Genomic DNA, 24,232 nt, shown 5'->3' on the forward strand with positions numbered 1-24,232 from the left:
AGCCCCCCCCCCCCCTCCCGCAGAGAATTACACACACATACACAAAGCCACACGCAGAGTATAGTGCTTCCCAAACCCTGTGTGGTGCAGTAATCCAATGTAGTTATTCAAGGTCAGACTCCCCTAATAGACTTTTAATAAAGTTTGGGAGGTTGAGGAGGGCGGGGGTGTTCTGAGCTGGATGCAGCTATCTGGTGTCGGAGGCTGTGTGTGTGTTTTTGTTGTTGTTGTTGTGAGCACTTTGTGGAACATTTTGTCTACAGTACAGTTTTCTTTTTTCTCTCTATCAAATGAAAACACTCCTACCTGCCAAAAATTAGGTGCAACAACACTGATATAAAAGAATAATTTGCAGAGTGACAGCTCATTTGAGTACTTGTCAGATTCATTTAACGCTACTGCGTACTGTATGTGCCGTTACAGCTTGTGCTTTAATTAGCAGTAAACTGCCAGCGACATACGTTCAAGTAAGTTAAGTGTTTCTGTTCCCATGTTCATCAAAGTCAATAAGAGCTACTGACGGTGATGTGGATTTTGATCAGGCTTTACAGCTTATTGTTGGAAACTGTAAAGCCCCATACATCTGCAGTTTGAAATATTCAGGAAAACGTCTGGTAAAGTGACATCTCGCAGAAAGTGAGTAAATTTGATGGAACATGGTGTGATGCACCATTTGAAAGCTGTCTCTTGGAAGAACCTGAAAAGACAGAAAATAACAGCTTCTGCATTTACTTTTATATACAGTGAGTGACACACACACAGAAACACAGGGCGACACTCACTCACACTTTTAAAACGCCTCTTTGCTATGATTCATGAATATATGTCTATCTCTTTTTGTCACATACTTTTACACACGCACACACACACACACACCAAAGTTCATGTGAGGATAGGCCAGAGGTAAGAGCAGGAGAGGAATGAGTAGAGACTAAGAAGAAGACGGCAACAGAGAGGATGGAGGGAGTGGGTGGGATGGAAGATGGACAGATAGATAAAGTGTGTTCAGAACATAGGTTTGGTGTGTGTGTGTGTGTAAGGTCAGTATGGAGAGTGGTAAGCAGCGAGAGAAGGAGTAGAAACGGAGGGAGGGTGGCTCATAATGAGAGAGAGGTATTGAAACATGAACCTCTGATTAAGTTTGACATTTAAGATGACATATTTTGCATGCTGGTACCCCATTACAAATGAGTCCTACACTCTGGGAGAGTGTGTCTGCATGTGAGTCTATATGTGTGTGTGATTTGCTTGAGCAGTGGCAGGAATGAATTGGGCCCCCGCTACACAGCAGATGAGGAGTGTGTGAGTTTGTGTGTGTAATTGTGTAAGACTTCTGGCATTGATTAGGGGCCTTGCAGGCAACTGAAAGCTTTTAGTCTTAAAATGGCAGGTGGACTCGGTCTTGGAGTGATTTTATGTTGTCGTCCTCTCTCTCCCTCCTTCTGTTTCTCTCTCGACCCAAACTCCAATTAGACTCCTGCCTCTGCAAAATCAATTCCAAGCTGTTTCTTGCCCCCCCTCCCCAAAAAAAGCACAGAATCCCTCCCTCGTCTCCTTGTTTCTGGAAGAGGCCCGACACATCTTCCGGCCAGCATTTTAAACCAAGCTCCACACAGCAGCGTGCACGCTCACGGCCGATTACAAATCTTCTCCCACCGCCCCAAACAGGCTCGGTTCCACGGACTGATCCGTTCTGTCTGTCCGGGTACCAAAAGGGTCATGTGTGTGTGTGTGTGTGTGTGTGTGTGTATGTGTGTGTGTGCGTGCTCTCATTAATATTTTCTTCAGCTGCTTTCGTTCACTGACACGTAACCTAAAGCTACAAGCCGTTTCAGCGTGACTGCCATTTTGTGCATCGCTGGCCTCCCCAGAAGTAACAATCTGTGACATTTTCATATAAATAAATCACTGCTGAGCGACACAACAACCATGAAAGCTTGAACCTTTGCAACAACAAGAGCTGGTGTTTGCCAGGCTCTTCCAGGGAAACTCCTTTTTACAGACAGGAAGTGGTGTGTTGTCAGGTTTCTGGCCGCTGCTTCAGTGATATTTATTTGGAGTAAAGAAATGATATTCGAGAATGGTCAAACCATGGCTGAACAGACAAACTATTCACTCAGAAATGATTGAATTATTGGAAAATCAGATGAAAGAGTCCCAAAATATTGAACCAGAATGCTTAGTTGATTGATCCATAACCCTGTTTGGATTTGGACATTGTCTGCATTTTCTCGTTACTTCTTGAGTTTTGTACAGTTGGCTGGACCAGAGTTATGGAGATGAGGCTTTGGTAAAGTGGCCCAAAGCACTGCAGCTTCTGAAGACACACAAATACTCAAAAAAATAAAAAAATAAATAAATGTGGTAAACCTGTTCGGATACACCTCTTATACCTCGATTTAAGTTAAATAAAAGTTGCATTTGGGCACTGAACAACGAGCCCGAGCTGGGTTCATCACTTTTTAATGTCCCTCAGAAACATTTCTGTTGTGTTGCAGTTATTAATTGATGATGTTTTCTCAAGTTGCAGTGTATTGAGGCCTCAGGGCCACCGTACTTTACTGCGATGGACAATTTGTAATTGAGGAAGTTAAAATTCACGCCGTCTGCTCGTACATCCAACCTGTTCATTAGGAGGAATGTAATGAGGAATGTTTGAATATGTTACACTCAGTTTGCTCTCACAATAATTGGGCTAATTAAAGCATTTTCTACTTGCAGTGAATCCCTCTAATTTATTCACAGTGCCATTTGCTCGGGAGAGCTCACCCCACATTCTCACTCAGTGTCTGTGGCTTTCTTTCTTCAACTTCCTGTTCACCTGAGAAGAAATTCAGAACGCATCGTCTGGGAAAGAAATGTCTTATTATACGAATCAAAAATAACACAGGAGCTTCAGTGTGGGCTGTAGAATCGGTTCCACCATCTATTATGCTGCAGGGTTTTTTGATGGGCTACCAGCTGGACGCCTGACCTGACGCACTACTCCAGTCTCCAGTGTTGGACAAAGTAGACCCAAAATGCACTAGAATCTGTTGAAAAGATTTAAATAGTGGGAAGATATTCTTTCTGTTGCTGCGCACTAACTTTGAAGGATGAGAAGAGGCTGTCTATGAAATGCCCCCTCCCTGCTAGATTCAGTTAATGCGAATAAACACCGTTTTTTTTTTTTCTTTTTCTTTCATTTTTCCATTCCATTTCATTTAGGGAAGATTGAAAGTAGATCATATATAAGTCATCTTTGTTTTTATGGGGTTGGGCAATTGGTGGTGGTGGTGGTGTGTGTGTGTGGTGGCGTTGCTTATTAGTATGTGGAGCTTATCTCCTCTTTTCCTTCTGTCTTTTTTCTCTCCTTCCCTTTGCTCCTTTTTCTGTCTATCCATTTCCCCAGACAATCTTTCTTCTTCTTTTTTTAAATGAAGAAAATATATTCTCTTTCCTGTCTAAAACCTCTCCTCCCCTCCAAAGTTCCTGTCCTCCTTCCTCCCACCCCCCCTCCCAGTCAGTAGTTTTTTTTTAAAAATGTTAATCAAGAGTCCTTACCTTCCTTCTTGCTTCTCTTTCATCCTCTCTCAACCATACCTCCTCAGTGTACCCTCACCATAAATCCTCTCAAACTCTTTTCAAAAAACTTAAAAACCATACAGAGATGGCTGTAAAATAATAATAAAAAAAAGTATAAGGAGATGATGATGAGGTGCAGAAACGTAGGGACAAAGACTGAGAGGATAATATGGAGAGACACTGGCGCAGATCTGGAAAGAGAAAAGTTAGTGTGTGTAACAAGACCTTGCCGTTAGCATTATTTCTTCATATGTTGCGCATTAATCCTTTGTTTATGAAAGATTGTGATGCCAGCTACAGCTGTCCCACGGGGAGGGGAAGAGCAGGGATATCTGGAGGGGGGACACAAATATGTGGATGTGTTTTGGTATTGGTATCAAACCCATCCATCACACTGACTGAGTAATAATACAGTGGGTGAAATAGCTGAGATGTACGAGTAATTTATTTTTCACCATTGATGAATTCTGACTTTGTTCTGCGAAAGAAAAAGACTTCCAGTGATTCTTTTTAACTAGCATCAATTTCAGTGTTTGCTGTTGTCCCACGATGATCCTGTGTGTGTGTGTGTGGCTGAGTTAAATGACTTTCATATAACATAATAAAAACAACCTCATAAAAGCAAGACTAACAACAGGATTAACACCAAACGACACTGTTAATGGTGTAGTGACAACTTAGTTTATGTTGTCACTACAACAGAATAATGAAATTAACTAAAACATTTAATAAACAGTTAAACAAGGGGAAAACTTTGTTTACTTTTAATATATGATTTCAATGTTCTACTTTTTCAGACAAATCAAAGTATAGATGCTAATCTGAATTCTGTACATTAAGATTTTTTTTTTTTTAACTTTTTTTCCCCGATCTTATAGACTTAATGATGTTTGACTGACCAATCAAATATAATGCGTGACTAACTGATGTAAAAGTGAATATTATTTGCACCCTGTTCAGTTGCTGCTCGTAAAAGAACTGGCTGGTTTTATGAAGAGGCAGAAATATTTCTAGGCTTGATTTGCAGTGCAGCTGTTGTAAAATTCATATAGTTACATAAACAAGTAGTAAAATGAAAAGTCTCCTGTACATTTTCCTGCCTCCAAGTTATCTGCCATATACTACAGTCAGGAGCTCACCATCCCTCTCTCTGTCCATCTTTCTGCACTTGTCTTTGGGTGATAATTGACAATTTCAGATAAACGCTTCACTGGTATTGGGGCTAATTGTAGTTGATGGTAATGATTAACTGTTGCATTTATCCTCACTGTGGTATTGAGGCCATTGTGGTGTATATGGGCTAATTGTAGCTAGTAGCAGTAGTTGTTATGCGGTATGTTGTGGTGGGTTGGACCTAATTGTAGCTGATAGTAATGGTTCCAGTCTGTGTATACAGCCTGAAGCAGACAAAGGCTGTGCTGCGACATTGAGACACACACACACACACACAGATGCATATGCTGAGAAACAAGACACACACTCTACACCCCTTTAACACACACCTCTCTTTTGCCCACATCCTGAAGCACTTAAAGTTTGCAGATGAACAAGTGATGTTATTACAAATGAATAATCAATTATAATGTTGCTATTTATAATTCCCACTCTATTGATTTCATAATTCGGCCGAGTCATTTGTAATCGTGATATCATCACTGATGAACTTTAACAGTCACTGCTGAAATCAAACAGGGCAGATGGAAACACAGTTAGGTCAGTCAGTGCTTCTTCGGTTGGGATTTCAGCTTCATTGCTTTACCACAACGATCTGTAGTTTTCCACTGTGTGTGTGTGTGTGTGTCTGTCTGTCTGTGTGCGTGCGTGCGTATATATGTGTGCAAGTGAATGATGAATTCTGACTGGGTGTGGTGAACATCAGATGAGATTTTCCTCTGCTCCCTGCACTCTCTCACTTTCCCTCTCTCTCTCTCTCACACACGCACACACACATACATGCATGCAGACACACACAGTGAGTGCCAGGGCTGGTCTAGGCGTGGGCCCTCGCAGACATAAATTGCTTTATTTTAATAGTTGTATGGTAGAGAGAGAGAGAGGGAGAGAAAAAATGGTAAAATACTAGAAAGGCCATAGAGAGAAAATTGGATTCAACAAAAAAGCAGGTTTCTCTGTCTTTTTCTTCTCCTTTTCTCTGTGCGTGTGTTTTTATTTTCTCTTTTCTTCCTAATCCTCTAGATTACATTAAAGGGTTGTTAAAATATGGTCCTTTTTAATCTGTTTATGTGTATCTACGTGTGTTTGTTTATGCTCATTTGACTTTCTGTTTTCAACTACGTTCCCTTTTACTTCTTTTTCCTCAGTGTGTGTGTTTGTTTGTGTGTGTGTTGACTGTCTAATGGTTTAACTATGTGCAGTTTTCTGTTGCCATCTGTCAATAGCAATCATCCTTGTAGTGCATTACGATACCTGTATACTGTTCTTCTATATAGTATACTTGATGGTATGACAAATGTGTCTCTCAGACTAACAGACTTAATCAGTGGGTCACACACATGCATCACCAAACATGCATTACTCAAACGCACACACACACACACACACACACACACACACACACACACACACACACACACACGTCTTCTCCCTCATATTGCATTGATCTAAATGTGATCAGAATTTGGCGTCTATCAGGCGTCTTTTGGGTTCGACTGTGTTTATGACCGAAGACCCACACACACACTCGCGCATTGGGTCAATGGGTTGACTGTGTTTACGACCGAATATGAACTGAACGACCACAAATAAACACACGCTGGCACGCGCGCGCACTCACACACACACACACACACAGATACACACACATGCTTGCAAAAACGCACGCAGTATCTCTCCGTCATGACTGTTGTGAACAGAACAACCACAATTGTTCTCTTTTCAAACAAAAGAAAGATTATGGCTTAACATAAAACACATGGTTGGTTATTTGATGGCTCTGTATAGTGATTATAAGGGAGGGAAGAGAGGGATGGTGGGACAAGGGGAACGACAGACGGAGTGAGAGGGCAGGAACAGAAAGAAAAATTTTAATGATGGAATTACTTGAATTATTACAGCAATTATTCTTGCATGTGAAAAAGGGCAGCAGAATAAAAAATGACTGAAATGCAAAGAAAATGCCCTGATAAGTGCCTTTTTGTTTGATAGACGTATTTTGCACTGAATATACATGAGCGTGGTGGTGAGAAAGACAAGAGAAGGGATGAAAGGTTGTGTGTGAGAGAGAGAGAGAGAGAGAGAGAGAGAGAGAGAGAGAGAGAGAGAGAGAGAAAGGACATGTGTGTGTGTGTGTGTGCGGGGGGTGGGGTAGGGGGTGTCAAAGTAAAATGGGATATGAAATGAGAAAGAAAAGCAGACAAAAAAGAGAATAAAGAAGAGAGAGGAAACCAAGGACAGGAGGTGACGCAGACGGAGCACAAGAGGCAGCGAGAGATGAGAAAAGGAGATTTTTTTGGGGGGGGGGGGACAGAAAATAAATGAAAAGCTCGCAGGAAGAGATGCAAAAGAGAAAGAGAAATTTGAAGTGCTGGAGGGGATGAATTGCAGTCTGCCGCCTCCCTCATCCATCTTTCTGATATGGGGTGTGTGGTTTGATGTGGTTGAGTGTTGGCCACTCTCCCTGACTCTCTCTCTCTCTCCTCCCCCTGTCTCCCCCATTTCTCTCTGCGCCTCACCCTCTTGTCTACCACCCCTCTCAGTCTCTCTGATATGGTTTGCGTTTTGATGTGGTCATGTGCTGAAGATTCTCACGGATGGTTTCCATAACGATAAAAAGATTCACTCCCTGGTTTCTGAAAAAAAAAAAAGGCAAAAGATCGCACTTAGGGACGCAACTAACATCCCAACACACACCCCGAAAAAGATTCTCTCACAGCTGAGATGTTTCTGATTTGTTGAGGCTGTTTTTCTTTGACGAGGTTTGTGGTCTAAGATCGTCACAGATTTCGGTCTTCAAAGAAGTTTGTAAATTGAATCAAAGCTGTTCTGTACACATTCATCATTGTAAGAAAGTTGTGTTTGTGAGCATGCATGTGCGTGTATGTAACCCACTGTACTGTATTTTGTTGTGCAGACACCTTGTATCTCTTAATGTCTTGATGTTAAGAGATCACAGTAACTCTGCTCATCCTCATACACAACATTATCTACATGCCTCACAAAATAAAAACATGTGAATGAACAATGAAATTTAAAAAACAAAAAACTTTTTCTTTTTCAGAGATGGTGAGGAAGAAGAATCCCCCTATCAGGAGTGTGGGAGGTGAGGAGGAGGAGGAAGAAGAGGGGAGGAGGCCGGCAGGAGGAGATGAAGAGGAGGAGGGAGAGGAAGAGGGGAGAGTAGGAGCAGAGGCCGAGCGAATAAACCGGCCGTCTGAACCGGAGTCCTCTGACCGAGTGAGGGGAGATGAAGAGCAGGAGGAGGAGGAGGGAGAGAGCGAGTGTGTCTCCTCGTCTGTCTCTCCCTCATCAGTGGGTGAGCGCTACAGTAATAATGAGGAGAGAGGGGGGAGGAGAGGAGGCGGGAGGTCAAAACAAGGAGGAGCGCCGTTGACGGACAGACCCGAGAGCCAGTCGGAGCCTGAGGATGGGGAGAAGGGGGTCGAGGAGGCAGAGAGGGGCAACCCAGACAGGGGGGAGGCAGATCACCTCACTCCCTCTCTCCTCTCTCCTTCCCACCTCCTCCCCAGACAGGAAGGAGGGGAGGAGTCGACAACCGACACCCCTCCGCTCTCCTCCAGCCCCTCTCCTAAACTCCAGGACTTCAAGTGCAACGTGTGCGGCTACGGTTACTATGGCAACGACCCCGCTGACCTGGTGAAGCACTTTAGGAAGTATCACCTGGGTCTGCACAACCGCACACGGCAGGATGCTGCCCTCGACACGCACATCCTGGCCCTCCACAACATGGCCCCCCAGCACACACCTCTGGGTAAAACCAGCTCTCACATTAATGCATTTGAGTTAATTCATAAAACACTGCTGCTTAGTGGACACGATCATTGTAAACATGACAGCATGGATTTTCAGTGTCTTGTGAACTAAAATGAAGAAAAGTATTACCCCCATCACACATACAAACTTAATTCATTTTTTTTAGTTCATATTTTCTCATAGATTAAATGTTTTGACAAAGTTTTTCTCATATTGACCCAGTTGCATCATGCCACCACAACTCGTTGATTGTTGATCTCAAAGTTTCCCGTCTTCCCAGATGTCAGACATGTCCTTGGATCGTTTTGCCTCTAGCGACCTGACACTCCACCCCCCCTCCCCCTCCCCCTCCCTTCCCTTCTGCTTCCGCAAGTCTGACCCCCTCCTTGTGTTTCTGCTCACAGACGTACAGACTGGACAAGGGCAGAGGAACCAAGCCAAAGAGTTGGGGAAGACGAGGCCAGATATACACAATCAACAGCATAGGGCAGTTATGATGAATGGCACATATGACGTACAGGTAAGCACACACAAATGAATGGATTTTTCATCACATCATTTCGCACATACACGAAACAGACATTTAAAAGAAAAGGACCACATGCGTGGAGGCGGTAATTGTGCCATTTTCACAGTTAGGAACATATTATTAAAAAAAAAAACTGCATTGAACAAAACTACATAAAACATTTCATGGTGAACGCATGTTGAGTTAATTGAAAGGAAAGGAAAATGTTCGGGGGCTGGAACAAAGACTTACAGCTCAGTAAAGCTTTTGCTCTGAAGCGTCCTCAGCCCTATGAAAAGCCTTCACTTCAGGAGTTGATGCCCCTGGGTAGCTGTCAGTTTCCCAGTCCTTTCTGCCATCACTCTTGAAAATGACCTCACCGTAACTTAAGGTTTCCACTCGGGGGCAGTTGCTGTGCGATTATTTATCCATCAACCCTTTTTTTCTGCAAAGAGGATCATGTTCTCAGATTTGGTGAAAACTCGTCCCGTCAGCATCACATTTAGCTACACGCAGCCTCTGTGAGTGTATGGTCCAGAGAGGACATCAAAATTCACAAAAAAAAGGGGGGAGTTAAATGTACCACCCTGATGTCGCCTCACTGGTCTCATGGCAACAGAGAGCAGAGTCCATAAACCAAAATCAAACAGGGGAGGAGACGGGGTGCACCCTTGCTCGGTGCCTTTTTCAACCTTCTTGACTTGATGTCAAAAGTAACTTCATGACTCTTGTTTGAAACGACCAGAGGGACATCAGAAGTGGTTGATGATCTTAGCGCTCTCAAGTGGGTCTCCTTTTAGTAATTGTTACTTATCTGATTATGTGTATGGAATATATCGCTGTGCACTGCCTCTAAAGTACCCCACACATTGACACTGTAATTTTTCTCTCATTTCTGCCTGGAGCTTTAAAGGGTCATAAATTTTGCACCAGTTCTTTGTTCTTCTAACTAAAGAGTGGAAGTAAAATATCATTCAAAAAAGTACATTGCCGATCTATAGACGTAGAAAAAAATTGCATTCTATCGAAGTGTTCATTTTATTAATTCTAATGTTAGACAGTACTAATTTTTAAAGTTAATACCTAGTTAATTGCTGAACATTTAAGGGTTTTGGTTGCAGTATTCACATGGTAACATTGTCACAAACTGGCTCAGTGGATGTGACAAAGAGGGAGTCCACACAAAGTTAAACTAAGAACAAATAATTTATTGTAACTAAAACATAAACCAAAGGTACAATTAGGTGTGGAAGTCTGTAGGATATATCATGAATGCAATGCAGGGATGAGTGGTCTGTGTGCTGTGGAGGTGTTGAAGGTGCAAAACCAAAACCAAAAAGGTTGTCAGCGAGTGGAAGGGAGGAGAGAGTGAGAGCACATGGCCAAGCCTTTATAGGATGGAGCCCAGGTGAAGCAAATCAGCTGACGACCCTCAATTGGCTGCCAGGTCGGCCTCCAGACCCACAAGTGGGTCGTCACAACATGAACGTGAATTCAGAAAAGCTTTGAGTAATCAGTCATTCAGAAACTTTGATCCAAAACAGGTGACACCTTGGCTGAGTTAACAATGCACTGCAATCATTACATGTGGTCATAAATCTGTAAATTTAGGCTCATAACTGAACTGAACAATTTATTGGGTCGAGCAATCTGCAACTCATTTGTATCATAATGTGTGTGTGTGCAATTTGGACAGTGAGGCATTGTGTTGCATGTCATAAATTTTATAGACTCGACAGATAGATAGACACAGAAAGGAAAGACGAATGGGGCACCTGGCAGTCAGGCTGCACATGTGTACATGTGTGCTGGAGCACATGCACACACACAGACACACGGGCGCACTGGCTGTTTCATAGATCACAAGGGGAATGCATATGTACACATGTACACATATGTACCGCATGTATTGTTGCAGTGTTTTAAATTATAGCAAATAAATGCTTATCCTGTGCTAATCCCTCATATTCAGACCTGGAGTTGTCAGAATTTTAATAAGCCCTATTATCTGCTGGGACCTACTTTACTGAGAAACTGCGGGATAAAAACAGGAATGCAGCAAACCGTCATTCATAATTCCCTCTATAAGATAAATCTTATCCATATACTCAAAGATGATTTAATTTTACCTTGTAATTACACACCGTCAGAGGATATTAAAGGGTCTGATGGAATTTGCACCTGCAGTCTGGACAACCAGCAGATCAGCCAATCAATATGAGGATGAAATATATCTGATGTAGTATTCTTAGATTATTATTGCACTTAAATTCAGGAGATGCTAATCTTTTAAACAACTCGGTCACATAGATGGCATCTACCAATAGCCTGCGTGTGAGGCATTCGGGGAACGTCCATAAATTCTTGCATTTACCGATAGTCTGCAAGTGAAGCGTTTAGGGGAAATCTGTAAAAAAATAAAAATAAAAAAAATAAGGCTACATTCTCCCTCTCTAAAGTGAAGGAGCCTCTGCCACACGCCACACCACCCACCACAAGTAAATTCTCAGCCTGTGGGAAACACTGGATCATAAATACTGAGGTCAAGTGTGCACATTATTTTCAGGAATCTAATTTAAGTCTAATAAAAAAAAGTCTCAGCAAAATACTTAAAACTAAGCTTTTTTTCATATTTCAGGCATATTTTCAATACTTCTCTGACAGATGAATGTCATAGTCGAGTTGTACACATGTTGTAATTGTTAATTGTAATGTGTTTCTTTCTGCATTGGGACTGGTACCGGGACTTGCTTTGGCAACAACTGGGTCAAGGATTAGGAATTTTAGTGTGCAGGAACAGTAGGGTTTTGTCTGAAAGCTTTAAACAAGATGATCTAATAAATGTGTGTGTTTATGAATGTGTGCAAGGAATAGTCAGGGAGTTTCATTTCATTTGAACCAGCAGCCTGTAATGGCCGTAAGTCACGTAATGGACACAGAAACACACATACACACAGTAGTCAAACTCAAACACACACACACACACACACACACACACACACACACACACACACACCGAGTCAGAAATAGAAAATCCAGTGGGCTTAAGTCGTCATTATGAAGAAAAAGTGAAAGTATATAAAAAAAAAAATCGAATGAAAGGGGTCTCTATTCTCTCCATCCCTCACTAGCTTTTTCTCTCTCCCGCCCACGTTTGGAAAATTCCATGTTGTCATTTGCTAAGACGAGGTGGCCTGTCAGCCAATGAGATCGCAGGAAAAAAGACCCAGGGAGGAGAGGGATACGGAAAAGACGGAAAAGAGAGCTAGAGATGGAGGAGGAGAGAAGAGAAGCAAATGAAAGAGACAGAGCATGGCTTTGAAACCAGTAGTTATAATCAGCTGTTAGGCAGTGTAATGAAGCAGCTGTCAGACATATTTAACTTTCTTTGTGTCTCTCTCTCTCTCTCTCTCTCTCTCTCTCTCTCTCTCTCTCTCTCTCTCGTCTCTCTCATCATATGTCTCTGTCTCTCTTTCACCTTCTCCTTTACCCTCAACTCCCTCTATTCTTCATCTTAGACTCTTTCTCCCTCAACTTGTCATCTTTCCCCATGCCCCTTTTCTTCCTCAACTAACCTCTCATATTCCTCTTTGTATATTTCTGTCCGCTCTTGGTTGCTAGAGATGTTTGGCTCTTCTGGCTCTTTCTAATTACCTGGGCAGGGTGTGTGGGTCAAGGAGATTGGATGATTACAGTTGTAAGAAAACATACTAAAACGCACCACCATCTTTCACTTTCCTAACTTTAAAAGTATCTATAAATTTCTAGTTTTATCATGTCAAAGTCTATTTAGCTTATTCTTCCTGTTTTAAATTTCTGCTTTCGGGCAATAGCTGTTTGTGAAGAGAAATCCCTTTTCATTGTCCGCTCTGCTGAAAGAAACAGACAGAGGTTCAAAGACCAAACATAAACTGCAAAAAAACAGAATACAAAGCAAGTTACACACCGTGACTGCTCTGAAGTCGTTGGGAAAAAATAACCTGAGAATTAGCATTACAAATCTATATTTGCATAATAAAAAAATTTAAAAAGCCAGATGCTCCTGAAATTCCTGGAAAAAAAAATCTGAAACTACATCTTTGCTCGCTTAAAAATAGCAGTTGCATTGTGTTCGTGCTAAACCTCTGTTAACAGACTGCCAACAGTCAGCATCAAACCGCAGATCTGTAAAGAGACAAATCCATATTGTACAGTAGTATGTCTCATGTCACTGTAAGACTTGCCAGGCTGCCTGCTCACCTATATAGTCAGCAGCAGACTATAATCACTTACAGTCTGGGGGCTAATCTAATAAAAAACAGACGTGTGTCAGGTTGCTTGCTCACTAAAGCAAAAACTTGGCTTCATACACCGCGTACTACTGTAGAGCCTGGGAGAAATGTTGGAGATAGGCTGGTTGGTTAGAGTTAGGGCAGCCTTTTAATTGTCTACAGTTACATACAGAAAATGATGGATTGCATACATTGTGAGGTTAAGTACTAAAAGCAGCTGAGGCACAGTTTTCCAAATGTGCAGCAGCACAGCTCTGAGTGAGAGCGTATGTCATGTGCACCTAAAGTAATAACCCTAAAGTTAGATAACTATTGTCTAATGTCTAATAACAACGAGTGGGTGTATTTCTAAAGTAATGTATGTTTAAGTTTTGCCTCTGCTGCATTTTAGTGAATCTCTCCAAATCCCATAGGAACTCTAATAAGATTTAACTTCCAATATTTGCAGGTAACTATAGTTATAAATAACTGCAACCCAGTGAGAGTCCACTTAATGAGCTGAGCTTGACGCTGCAACTCACAAATTAATTTAACAATATACTGTAAGATATGAAATGTTAAAGTGATAAATTCATTTGATACCCTGAAATAACATTTGTAGTTCCTGTGCAGTTACTTGTGCTCACAGAGCCTTGCTGCAGAGTCATGTTTCTCTTTACTTCAGAAATGAGCTTTGGCCGAGTGTAGACACCAGATCGACAACAGACCGAAGCTGAAGTGTAGCTGCTACAGTTCATTAGCTTCGGCTGACATAATCCGCCACCAGTGACACATTCAGCGCCGGCTAAAATTGAGAACCCTGCTGCTCGACTTTTTTTCCTACTCAGTGCTTTGCTAGATGACAGGTTGTATGAGAGATTTGTTAGCTCCGGAGGTTAGCATATCCATGTATAAGCCCTATGGTTGGGTGCATTAGTCAGAACCAACAAAATAAGCTCCCTTCTAACCAAACATGGACACTCAATCAAATAAATGCAATGATTTATTTGCAATATGTGTGTAACAAAACATTGACATTTCTTTTTCTCTCTTTTCTGCCCATCAACAGGTGACGTTGGGCGGCACGTTAATTGGGATTGGACGGAAGACCTCTGATTGCCAGGGGAACACTAAGTACTTTAGATGCAAATTCTGCAACTTCACATACATGGGCAGTAACTCCTTAGAACTTGAACAACACTTCCTGTCCTCACATCCAAATAAAGTTAAGACCCCTCCATCCACTCCCCTGCTGGCAACCAACAACCTGGCGACACACGACAACAACCAGGCGAAGGGGAGGAGTCAGATCATAGACGGGGCGGAGCGAGTGGCCGTGAGAGCGGAAGACGATTCCCTCGTCGGGTACTCCATCCCGGTTAGGGCGTGCTCAGATTCGTCGAGCTGGACAGGGGAGCCGGGTCGAGGTGCTGTGCAGGCGTATTATTGGTGCAAATTCTGTAGCTGGAGTTGTGAGTGGTCAGGGGGCTCAGTGAAGCTTCTAGAGCACTATGAACAAAGACACAGAATGAGCATGGGAGGCGCCATGAGCCCCAACAACTCTAATCCTGGGGTGCTGGACAGAGAGAGGGATAGAGGAGGGAGAAGAGAAGGAGGAGAAAGAGACCACATAGCGTCCAAAACCCGCAAAGATCCATCATCCAACCTATCCAGCACCAGCCAAGGTAATGAAATGGGAGAAAGTATGGTTAAATCTGGTGGTGAATTGCTTTAAGTGTTTATAGTAGAAAGCAGCTACTTTTATGGAGCACAAGATTAATGATCAATAGAAGTTAACGATTTTTACCTTCTCCAGTGTTACGACGCTGCGTGAATTCTCTCTTTGAGACTTGAGACACTGCTGACCCATGCTGGCTACAACTGCACTATTGTTTGACCTTTCCTTTATATTGTTTTGGAGTGCGATGATAGTGTTTGATGCTCTTTGTTTGTTTGCCTTGAGCATCATGACACAGTTGACTCCTCTTACAATTTCAGACATGCCCTTGCTTTTTCTTCTCCAACACTCAAGCTGTTTTATTTAACAGACCTTTGCTCTGTTCTCTGCTTTCAGGAGACCCAAACAGCAGTGATCCAGAAGCAGTGGTGACCAGCTATAACTGTCAGTTGTGCGATTTCCGGTACTCGATGGCCCACAGTGCAGATGTGATCGTAGTAGCACCGTTACTGCTGCACTACCAGCACAACCACTCCATCCACCGGTGCTGCATTCAGCACTGCATGTATTGTCCACAGGGGCTCTGTCAGCCGCACAAACACCTGGGGGAGGTGAGATTGATAAAATATTAAGGTGTTTATTTGCTCTGTGTTTTGGTGTCCGCATGGCAAATTACAAGAATAAATGAGCTGCTTTGTAAGCACAAGAAAATAAAATGAAATATAAGAACAAGTGTAAAGTTAATTGTCTCAATCTCCAGCCTAGTTAAAATTCCCTTGCACCCACTCACACTCCCCACCCTCATTTGCGGCAGCTGCCAGCCCAGTGAAACTTTTGAAAATGCAAAAAGGATGGTTATTAGCAGAACTGAGGGTGGCACTGCTACCGCTGACTTCCACCTCTTTGATTTCGCCCACATAGCCAAAAAACAAAAATGCCACAGCACTAAAGTGAGACACACAGCATGAGCAAACTGTCTGTAAAAGGCCTTAAATTCATTTTACATAATGCAGTACGTATGGAGATAAAACGGCTCATACTGTGAACCTTTCTGACTTCTCTCACTAGGTTTCCCACCCCTTTGCTTGTCGGAAGCCCACCTGCCCTAAATGCTGTTCCAAGTTCCCTCAGTCCACCAAGCAACAGGATGCACTTGGTTCAAAACCTGCCACCACCTCACCCAGCATGACCCCTCCTAATCCTAGAAACGACCCAGGTGTGATCTCTGGTTCCACCTTTCACTCCTCTAACCCTGCCCATCCTGTTGTCACACAAGGTATTAAGAAGCATAGATCGCCCTGAAATAAAACATTTAGCTGTCTGAATGATTGTTTAATCTGTCTTTCTTTAATCGTTGTTGTCATTGATTGTTGTTTCTTTGTGTTTTCTTTATTTCTTCTTCCTCTTCTGTTTTTCTGAACCCAGGCGTCACCCACTTGTGCGACCAGTGCGCGTTTGCCACCACTGACATCGACGTGTTGCTGCAACACTACGAAAGCTGCCACACCCTGATCAACCTAAAGGGTGCGCCCCCACACGTCAAGGCCGAGGAGGAGGTCGCCGTCGACAAGGAAGGCGGGAGAGGAGCCGGAGGAGAGAGGGAGTACTCGTGTACAAAGTGTCACTTCATCACAGAAGTGGAAGAAGAGATTTTTAGACACTACAGGTGAGACACACACAGAGAGAGATGGGATAAGCAATGTCAAATATCGGTGAGAAAGTAGTTGATAGATAGGAATGTGTTTTCGTCAGACTGAAAAAAGTTCAGTTTATCATTCTTTCCTAAAAGCAGTGATTTCATGCCACTGAGTGACTGAATGTGGCATGGATGTGAACTAGTGTTATCCAAAGGGTTCATATTCCAGTCAGGGTTTATGACTAAATGTTCCAGTAAATGGATGACTGTGTATGAAAAAATCCACTGTTAAGTCAAAGAAATGATAACATATTGCTTATGTTGGGATTCAAACCCCTGTAATTCTGTTTTTTTTTTCTTTTTTTGCACTCTGTTATCCAGGAAATGTTGACTGGACACTGATTTTCAGCAACAATTCATTTAAAAACCCACACACTCACACTCATGGGCATTATTTAGACTTTCAAACCTGGAAGCTGAAAGTCCAGCAACACTTACAACATGTACTTTAGATAACTATCTAACTATCTAACTATTGTGAGATGAGTCATTGGAGCTCATTAAACCCAATTTGTGATTTTATCTATTGTCTTGGTGAGAAAAATATGATTTCAGTTGCTGGTAGTTTGAAACTAGAGGGATGAAAATGTGTCCTTCAGTTCATGTTGCACTCTGTGATCAGCAGCAGGTCTCCTTACGTGCTGAATTAGCAGAGACTTAATCCAGTCTTGGAATGAGGTCTAGGTCACGAAACTGAGAATCAGGTTTTCTTTACAACCTTTAGAAGGGGTTTAAGTAAGTGATCTTTTCTCTCACTCTCCTGTAAAACCACTCTATTTAAGTGCTGCAAGATGTCGCTATATTTGGTATCTACTACAAATACAAATGATCAACCAAGTATAGAGTTGCTCTCCAACATTAACTCTGTTAGACTCAGATATCGACTGGAGGAAACAGCCAAAATTAAACCAGATATAGTGTTTTCATAATCCCATTTTTTTTTGTCTCCCTCGTCAAAACCTAGCACTGGCATTACCCACAATCCACCCAAGATTCGAGTGTGTTAGTCCCTTGCGTCAAGCAGAGATGAGGATTGGGTTACTCCTCTTTCTAATTCCACTACCCATGTCTGTCAAACTTGTTTCATACTTTCCAGCCCCATCTGATGAAATCTGATTTTGCACTACTCCCTCATATACAAGTGTTTTTTCCCCTCCAAATCAGTATTAATACAGTACACCCAGAGAGCTGGAGACGGACTTTGATATGTAGAATCAGCAGGTTTCCCCTGTGACGACTACCTGTATTTTTACTGATTATCTTCCCTGGAGCAGGTTTTGACAAAAAGAATCAACCTGTCAATGTAGAACCACATGTTTACAGTGCACAGAGATTCTCAGACTTTTCTTTGTTTTCATATGAATCTTAAAAGTAAAATTTAGTTTTAGCCTGCACAAACAGAAAATGCCTTTGTAAAATGCAATATGTGCATGTGTATACCTGCTAGGCTAGACTAGACTACACAGACAGGCACAGCAGCACACACACACACACACACACACACACACACACACATTCACTTTGGTTTCAGTGACAGGGTGAGTTTGAGTTGGAAAGAGCGAGAGGGTTGTTGTGGGAATGTTGTGCTGAATAACAGAGATACAGAGAGAGAGATGCACAGAGCCGGAGATAGAAATGTGAAATATGTTTGAATATAGAAGCATTGATCCAGACTGCTGATCTGAATTGCTTCTTGATATACTCCAACAAACAAACTCCATCATCTTAGCATGATCTGTGTTGCAAATCAAAGAAAGCCTTGAATGTTTCATTCATTTTAGGGTGAGAGAAGAGAGAAGATGAGGGAGAGAGAAAGAAAAGGACAAGAGAGGAAGAGGTGGAGATGCAGATAGCCAAGAAGCAAAGAGATATGAGGAGAATGAAAGACAGAGAAACAAAGAAAGAAAGTTAACAATATACAGACAGGAAGGAAAGAGGGAGAGAGAGTGTGGAGGGGATTTAAAAGTCCACTCACGTCTTTAACAGAATCTAAGCTTCGAATCTTGGAACTCAAATCAAATAAAACTGAAACAAAGCCAGAAAGTTTCACACCACCGCTAAAATCAACCAAACCTAAAAGGATTCCCAGGCCAAGTTTTAGAAAACAAAATCTAGGATTTAATTATAGGGTGCACAGAACAAATGGCCCGTGGTGTTTGGAGAAAGTAATAACAGGCTGAAACTAACAAGTCAATCTCATAGTGACTCTTACACCTAAACCCTCTCATCTAGCTGGTGACACATCTCATACACCGAAAAGAATTGCCCAGATAAGACATTGTTGTGCATTAGAACTGAACCTTTTTTTTTTTTAGCTATTCCTGTTTAAGCATGTGTGCCCTTGTCCATGCACAAATATGGCAACTTAGAGGGGGACAGACTTAAGGCTGAGCTAATGTTGCTGTTTCTAATAGCTAATAAGGAAAGTTAATAAACACAATTGCACTTTGTGTGAAATGTGTGCATTTCTGATCCAAAAAGAGAGACTCTTCAAAATAAGGTCATAACTATTAGCATTGTATTACAAATACTTGACCTCACATGTGTCAGTGTAACATATCAATGAAGTCATTGTTGTTATACACTTGCTATATGGAGGATGTAATGTACCTCACTCCACAGTATCTCCTTACAAGCTGACACCACACTACAGAAGATCTAGGTTAAAATGACGTAGACTGTACCAATGACCCAGTTATACTGTTGTGATTTCAGCTAAATTCTCAAATAAATAATAATAAATATATTTTGGTTTTCTAAGAACCCAAAGAAAAAAATATTTTTTTTTTTAGAGTATAGTGTATAAAACCAGTGCATTCAAGCTGCGTTCACAGTAAATGTACTGTTTTCCTCTTTTCCATGGAAATAAATCCTCTCCAGTGTGTGAGATAGATGCTGCTGTTGACAGCGTTCAGATGGAAGTCGGATTAGATCAGTACACGTGTAGAATGAATGATATAAACTTCATATATCATGTTTGTCTGTGCGAGAGCGAAAGTGTGACAGAGCGAATAAGTGAGTGAGTGAGTGAATGAGTCAGTAAGCGCACCGGTCCAAGTGTGCGTGCATGCATGCGTGCTCGGTGTGTGTATGGTGATGACAAACAGAGAGGCCACTGTGTCTTTGTTCAGCATCTGGAGGCATTTAAGCCTGCTAGGTACAAGGTGTTCTCCTGCACACGCACATTTTCACAAATTTTTTACAAATAGTCGGGCCGCTGGAGATTTTGCTCAAAGCCTTAGCTCGAAGTCGTCACTGCCCAGGACGTCTCTTTTCTTTTCTTCGACGATTAGCAAAGGGAGAGAGGCTGAGAGTGAGACACACAATATAAAGAGAGAGAGAAAAGGTGAGGGAGACATAGAATATGCATGTAGCTGCACATAATTTATATTTTAAATGCATCCGTTTTATTTTTGTGAAGGCAATGTCTCATATTACCATTTCACTCTGTCAGTCATGTGGAAATCCTGCATCAGACACACTGCTGACAAAAAGGAGAGATTGTGTATACATTCTTCGATATTATAAGTCTGGATGTATTCATAATGTTTGTGTGGGTGTTCATCAATGCGCGCTTCCCGCTGTTTTCATAAATACACCTAAAACTTTTGTTAATGTTTTGTACTACATCGAAGGTTGTTGTGGCAGATTCCAAAACACAGTTAAACAGAAAGATAAAATGTTTCATATTAACCTGAGTCCTGTTTCTTTGTATAAAAAGTCACTTGATTTTCCTCGTGGATTTGTACAATAAGCACCAAGATGTTTTATTAAAGCCAGGAAAAAGCCTCATGTCGTGTATGGTATATATTGCTGGACATTCTGGGCCAGGCCAACAGTAAATGAGGGTGGTTTGTTGATGGATGATTCATTTCTTGTCAATCAGTTTCATTTACAATCCTCACAGTTTTGTCTTAATTCAACATGATTTAGTGGAACGCTGAGTCACTCTTTGGCCACAGGCTCAGTGAAACTGTACCTGAGTGGTTAGAGCAAATCAGACTGGGACTAATGCACTTTACATTTAGTCAATGAAGCAGTGGGTCTCTTTTTTTTCAAAATGTGTTCAATGAAAAGGCTTGTGTTTAAAAACAAACAAACCAAAAACAAAACATGTCCCATGCAGCTCATTTAGAGCTATTATGAATGATTGCTTTTACATTTTGAATTGATTAAATTGACTCTGGCCTTGAAGAGGAAACAAAAGCATTTAACTTGTTCAGTCTCATTGATGTTACTGTTCAGTGTGACTCACTATGAGGTTCAAGGTAACTAATGACAAAATTGATTTGAGTGTCTGTTGAGTGCAGACACAGTTTTACAAAATCAATATACCATTCATGAAAACATTTAAGAACAATTATTCTGTTATATTATTATGACTGTATGAATGTTGTCCTCTCTAATTCAAGATTTTTAGTTAACGTTGTTAATTCACATGCCACTTTTTTCTCTCTGCAGGCGTGTCCACGCGTGTTGCCGCTGTCGACGCTGCGACTTCACAGCTCCCGATTCATCAGCCCTCCTCGACCATTTTAACTCTGTCCACTGTCATGACTCCTCTCCCTCATTAAGCTCATTGACAACGACCTCCTTACCCACCTCACTGACACCTTCATTAACACTGTCAGCCAATGGCTGCTCAGCTCCCTCTACCTTAGCCATTAAAGAAGAGAGCAAGGGGGATCTTCGCCTCCTCTACTCCCTCGCACCACCTGAGGGACGTTTGGCAGAGGGAGGCAGAGAAGAGGCAGGAGGGGTGGTGAAAAGTGAGGGAGGTGATGAGAAAGAAAAAGAGCGAGAGAAAGGCTGGGTCCTTGGGGAGACAAGAGGAATCTGTGAAAGAGGAGGAGAGCAGGCTCATGGTTTACTCTGGGTGCCCAAGGAGCGAATGGGACCTGAAAGAGGAGTAGAAAGAGGAGCAGGAGGTGGAAGCCCCTCACTTTTCCCCTCCCCTCTCCCACTGTCTTTTGTTTCAGCCAATCATGAGGCCTCACAGCAGAAAAGAGGTGTCGCCTCGCCTAGCATGGTATACCTGGGAGACACCAAGTCATTTTTGGGAGATACCAAGACGTTTTTGGGAGACGCTAAGCTGTACGGAGGAGGGAGGCCAGGAGGAGCTGCAGCAGGTGGAGGTGGAGGGGAGAAGCAGAGCCAGATGTCCTCTCACCAGTACACAGGAGGAGGAGGGGGAGGAGGAGGAGGGAGTGGAGGAGGAGGCGGAAGTGGAGGTGGTGGAGGACAGGAGGGGAAAGGAGGAGCTGCTAAAGAGGAGTCCCAATCCCTGCTGCGGGTAAGGTGGAACATGTGCACACACTCCTGCTCTCCTCTGTTTCACACTCACTTCACTCTCTCATTTAGCCAAAATCTTCCCTTTGTCTCATTTACGCCATGATTTGAGCTCTTAGTTGTGAATGAAGGCCTTTGTACCCAGATCCTACCTGCTGAGAGCATTAGCAGTCAGAGCGATGCTATTAATACGCCTTTATCTTCGTTTCCTTTGAATCACATGTGAGGATTACACCACATGCAGTGAGCAGCTGCAATGAAATCTCTAATTCCTCCATCATATTTAGAGCACTTATTCACATTTCTGTAGGCCATCAAAGTGAGTGCGAGTGTCCCCACATGGTCGTGTGTGTTTGTATCTGTTTGAGCTTACTGTCCTTGTGCGTATGATTCCACGACATAATTGTCTTTCCCATAAGTTACATTGATCTTTTTATTATATTTAAACTCACAACACTGAGAAACTTGCGTGTTGCTTTGGCGACGGGGAGGCAAACTTAACAGTTCCCATGGTTACCACCTGTCAGTCAGTTCCCTCACCCTACTTTGTGGCCCACAATGCTTTTCACTTCACAGTGATGTCATGGACTGGCAAGAACAGATTGTGGTCTGCCAGCACCGCAGAGCTTATTGGCCATGATCACATTAGATCAGAATAGACTGAAGTGTGTGTGTGTGTGTGTGTGTGTGTGTGTGTGTGTGTGTGTGTGTGTGTGTGTGTGTGTGTGTGTGTGTGTGTGTGTGTGTGTGTGTGTGTGTGTGTGTGTGTGTGTGTGTGTGTGTGTGTCAGGCCAGTGACATGGGTCTCTGTAAGTGGTAGTATTGAGTATGCACATTGTGTGTAAGTTGCGTGTATGGCCTCTTTGTACAAGTTGTGGGTTGTTCTGTTTCATGTGTGTGTGCGTATGTGTGTGAGGTGTTGGCAGTAACTTGGCAGACAGGGCAGGGTGGGGCAGCAAGAGGTTTACTCATTATCGTGGGTGGGGCAGTGTGTGTCTGTGAGAGGGCGGGAGAGAGTGAGACGAAGAGAAAGACTCCATGCGTGAGAGAGAGAGAGAGAGAGAGGAAAACTGAGATGAAGGAAGAAGGATGAGGAGAGTCTGATGGCGATAAAAGTCTGGTGCAAAATAGTTAACCCCTCAACACTTCCTCTTGTCTCCTGATAAAGGGAGATTTTTTTTTTTTAGAAATAACTCCCCTGAGTCGCAAACTCTGGTTTTTACATTTCTGTCACTGCACCGATTGAACAAACAAGATAGTGTGTTAATTGTTGAGTTTTAGAGGCACCAGGGACGGCACACAGGTACCTCCTGTTCTCAGACTTCATGCTAAGCTCAGCGAAACACAACCTGACGTCATGCGTAAGCCACAAATAAACACATTTCCCAAAATGTTCCATTATTTTTTAGATTAAGTAGCGTCCAAGATGAAAAATATGATGTATTTCTTAGTGTCTAATAGCAAGATGCGTATGTTCCCATGCGTTCTTGGGCTGTTAATTGTGCAGTGTGCAGAAATTGTGCAGTGTTTACACAATATTCAAATTAAAGATTTTTTTATTTCCATCAAAAAATAAAAAATCCAGATCCTCAGTTTTAAAAACTGTCTGACTGTGAGTCATAAATGTGTAGTGGACACAGTTGAAGTGGGTCAGTAAGGGTGGAAGCTCCTCTTTTACTGTTCATCAGGGTCCATGTGGACTGCACGCCTGCATACAAAGACACACAGTGTAATGTAAACCATGTCCCAGTGTTGTGTGAAGTCCATGGAGGAGCATTATGGTTAGTTAAAGCGTTATGCAAGTGAGTTTGTGTAAAGGTGAGGAGAAGAAAGAGATGGGGAGGGAGGGAACAAACACTTTAACAACTTTATTAGAGAGGCGAATCTGAGCATGACTCATTACTTTAATAGCTTAATAAGATACGGCCTTTGCTGCTATCTCCGTCTACCGCAGCTCACAACAATATTTATTCTCAGTTTCCATGGCGTGCACTGACACGTCACACATGAACACTGATATACCACACATACACATGCGCACACAGGCTGGGGTTGACTCATCACTGGGCAGGGTTAGGGAGGGGCACTAATGCAAAGGATCATCTAGTGCGCGCACACACACACACACACTCTCGTACATCAACACTTAAAGGCGCATGCACGTACACACACTCATACGCAAGTGTTCAATTTAAATTTGGCCTTTGACGCAACAGGGCAGAGTCTGAATTATAAAAGGTGAATCCGCCCAAAATACAAATTGACTCTGTAAATGGCAAGTGAGAAGCAGAAAGGGA

At 42.4% G+C, this 24,232-nt stretch overlaps 1 protein-coding gene across 5 annotated transcripts in view; it reads left to right on the plus strand.

Moving 5' to 3' along the window:
* Window positions 1–24,232, plus strand: part of trps1 (trichorhinophalangeal syndrome I) — a 115,037-nt gene that overhangs the window by 44,146 nt on the left and 46,659 nt on the right. For 4 of the 5 annotated variants that reach the window (XM_085791503.1, XM_085791504.1, XM_085791500.1 and 1 more), the window contains exons 3-9: window positions 7,802–8,512; window positions 8,919–9,034; window positions 14,342–14,957; window positions 15,347–15,561; window positions 16,019–16,226; window positions 16,376–16,616; window positions 21,108–21,939. In XM_085791503.1, the coding sequence (XP_085647629.1) occupies window positions 7,802–8,512; window positions 8,919–9,034; window positions 14,342–14,957; window positions 15,347–15,561; window positions 16,019–16,226; window positions 16,376–16,616; window positions 21,108–21,939 (2,939 nt within the window). The remainder of the gene's footprint in view (window positions 1–7,801; window positions 8,513–8,918; window positions 9,035–14,341; window positions 14,958–15,346; window positions 15,562–16,018; window positions 16,227–16,375; window positions 16,617–21,107; window positions 21,940–24,232) is intronic. The other variant, XM_085791505.1, reaches the window with a different exon arrangement.

The sequence above is a fragment of the Trachurus japonicus genome, chromosome 11 (genome assembly GCF_045865225.1).
Source record: "Trachurus japonicus isolate A0001 chromosome 11, Traja_1.0".
In the NCBI taxonomy this organism is placed as follows: domain Eukaryota; kingdom Metazoa; phylum Chordata; class Actinopteri; order Carangiformes; family Carangidae; genus Trachurus; species Trachurus japonicus.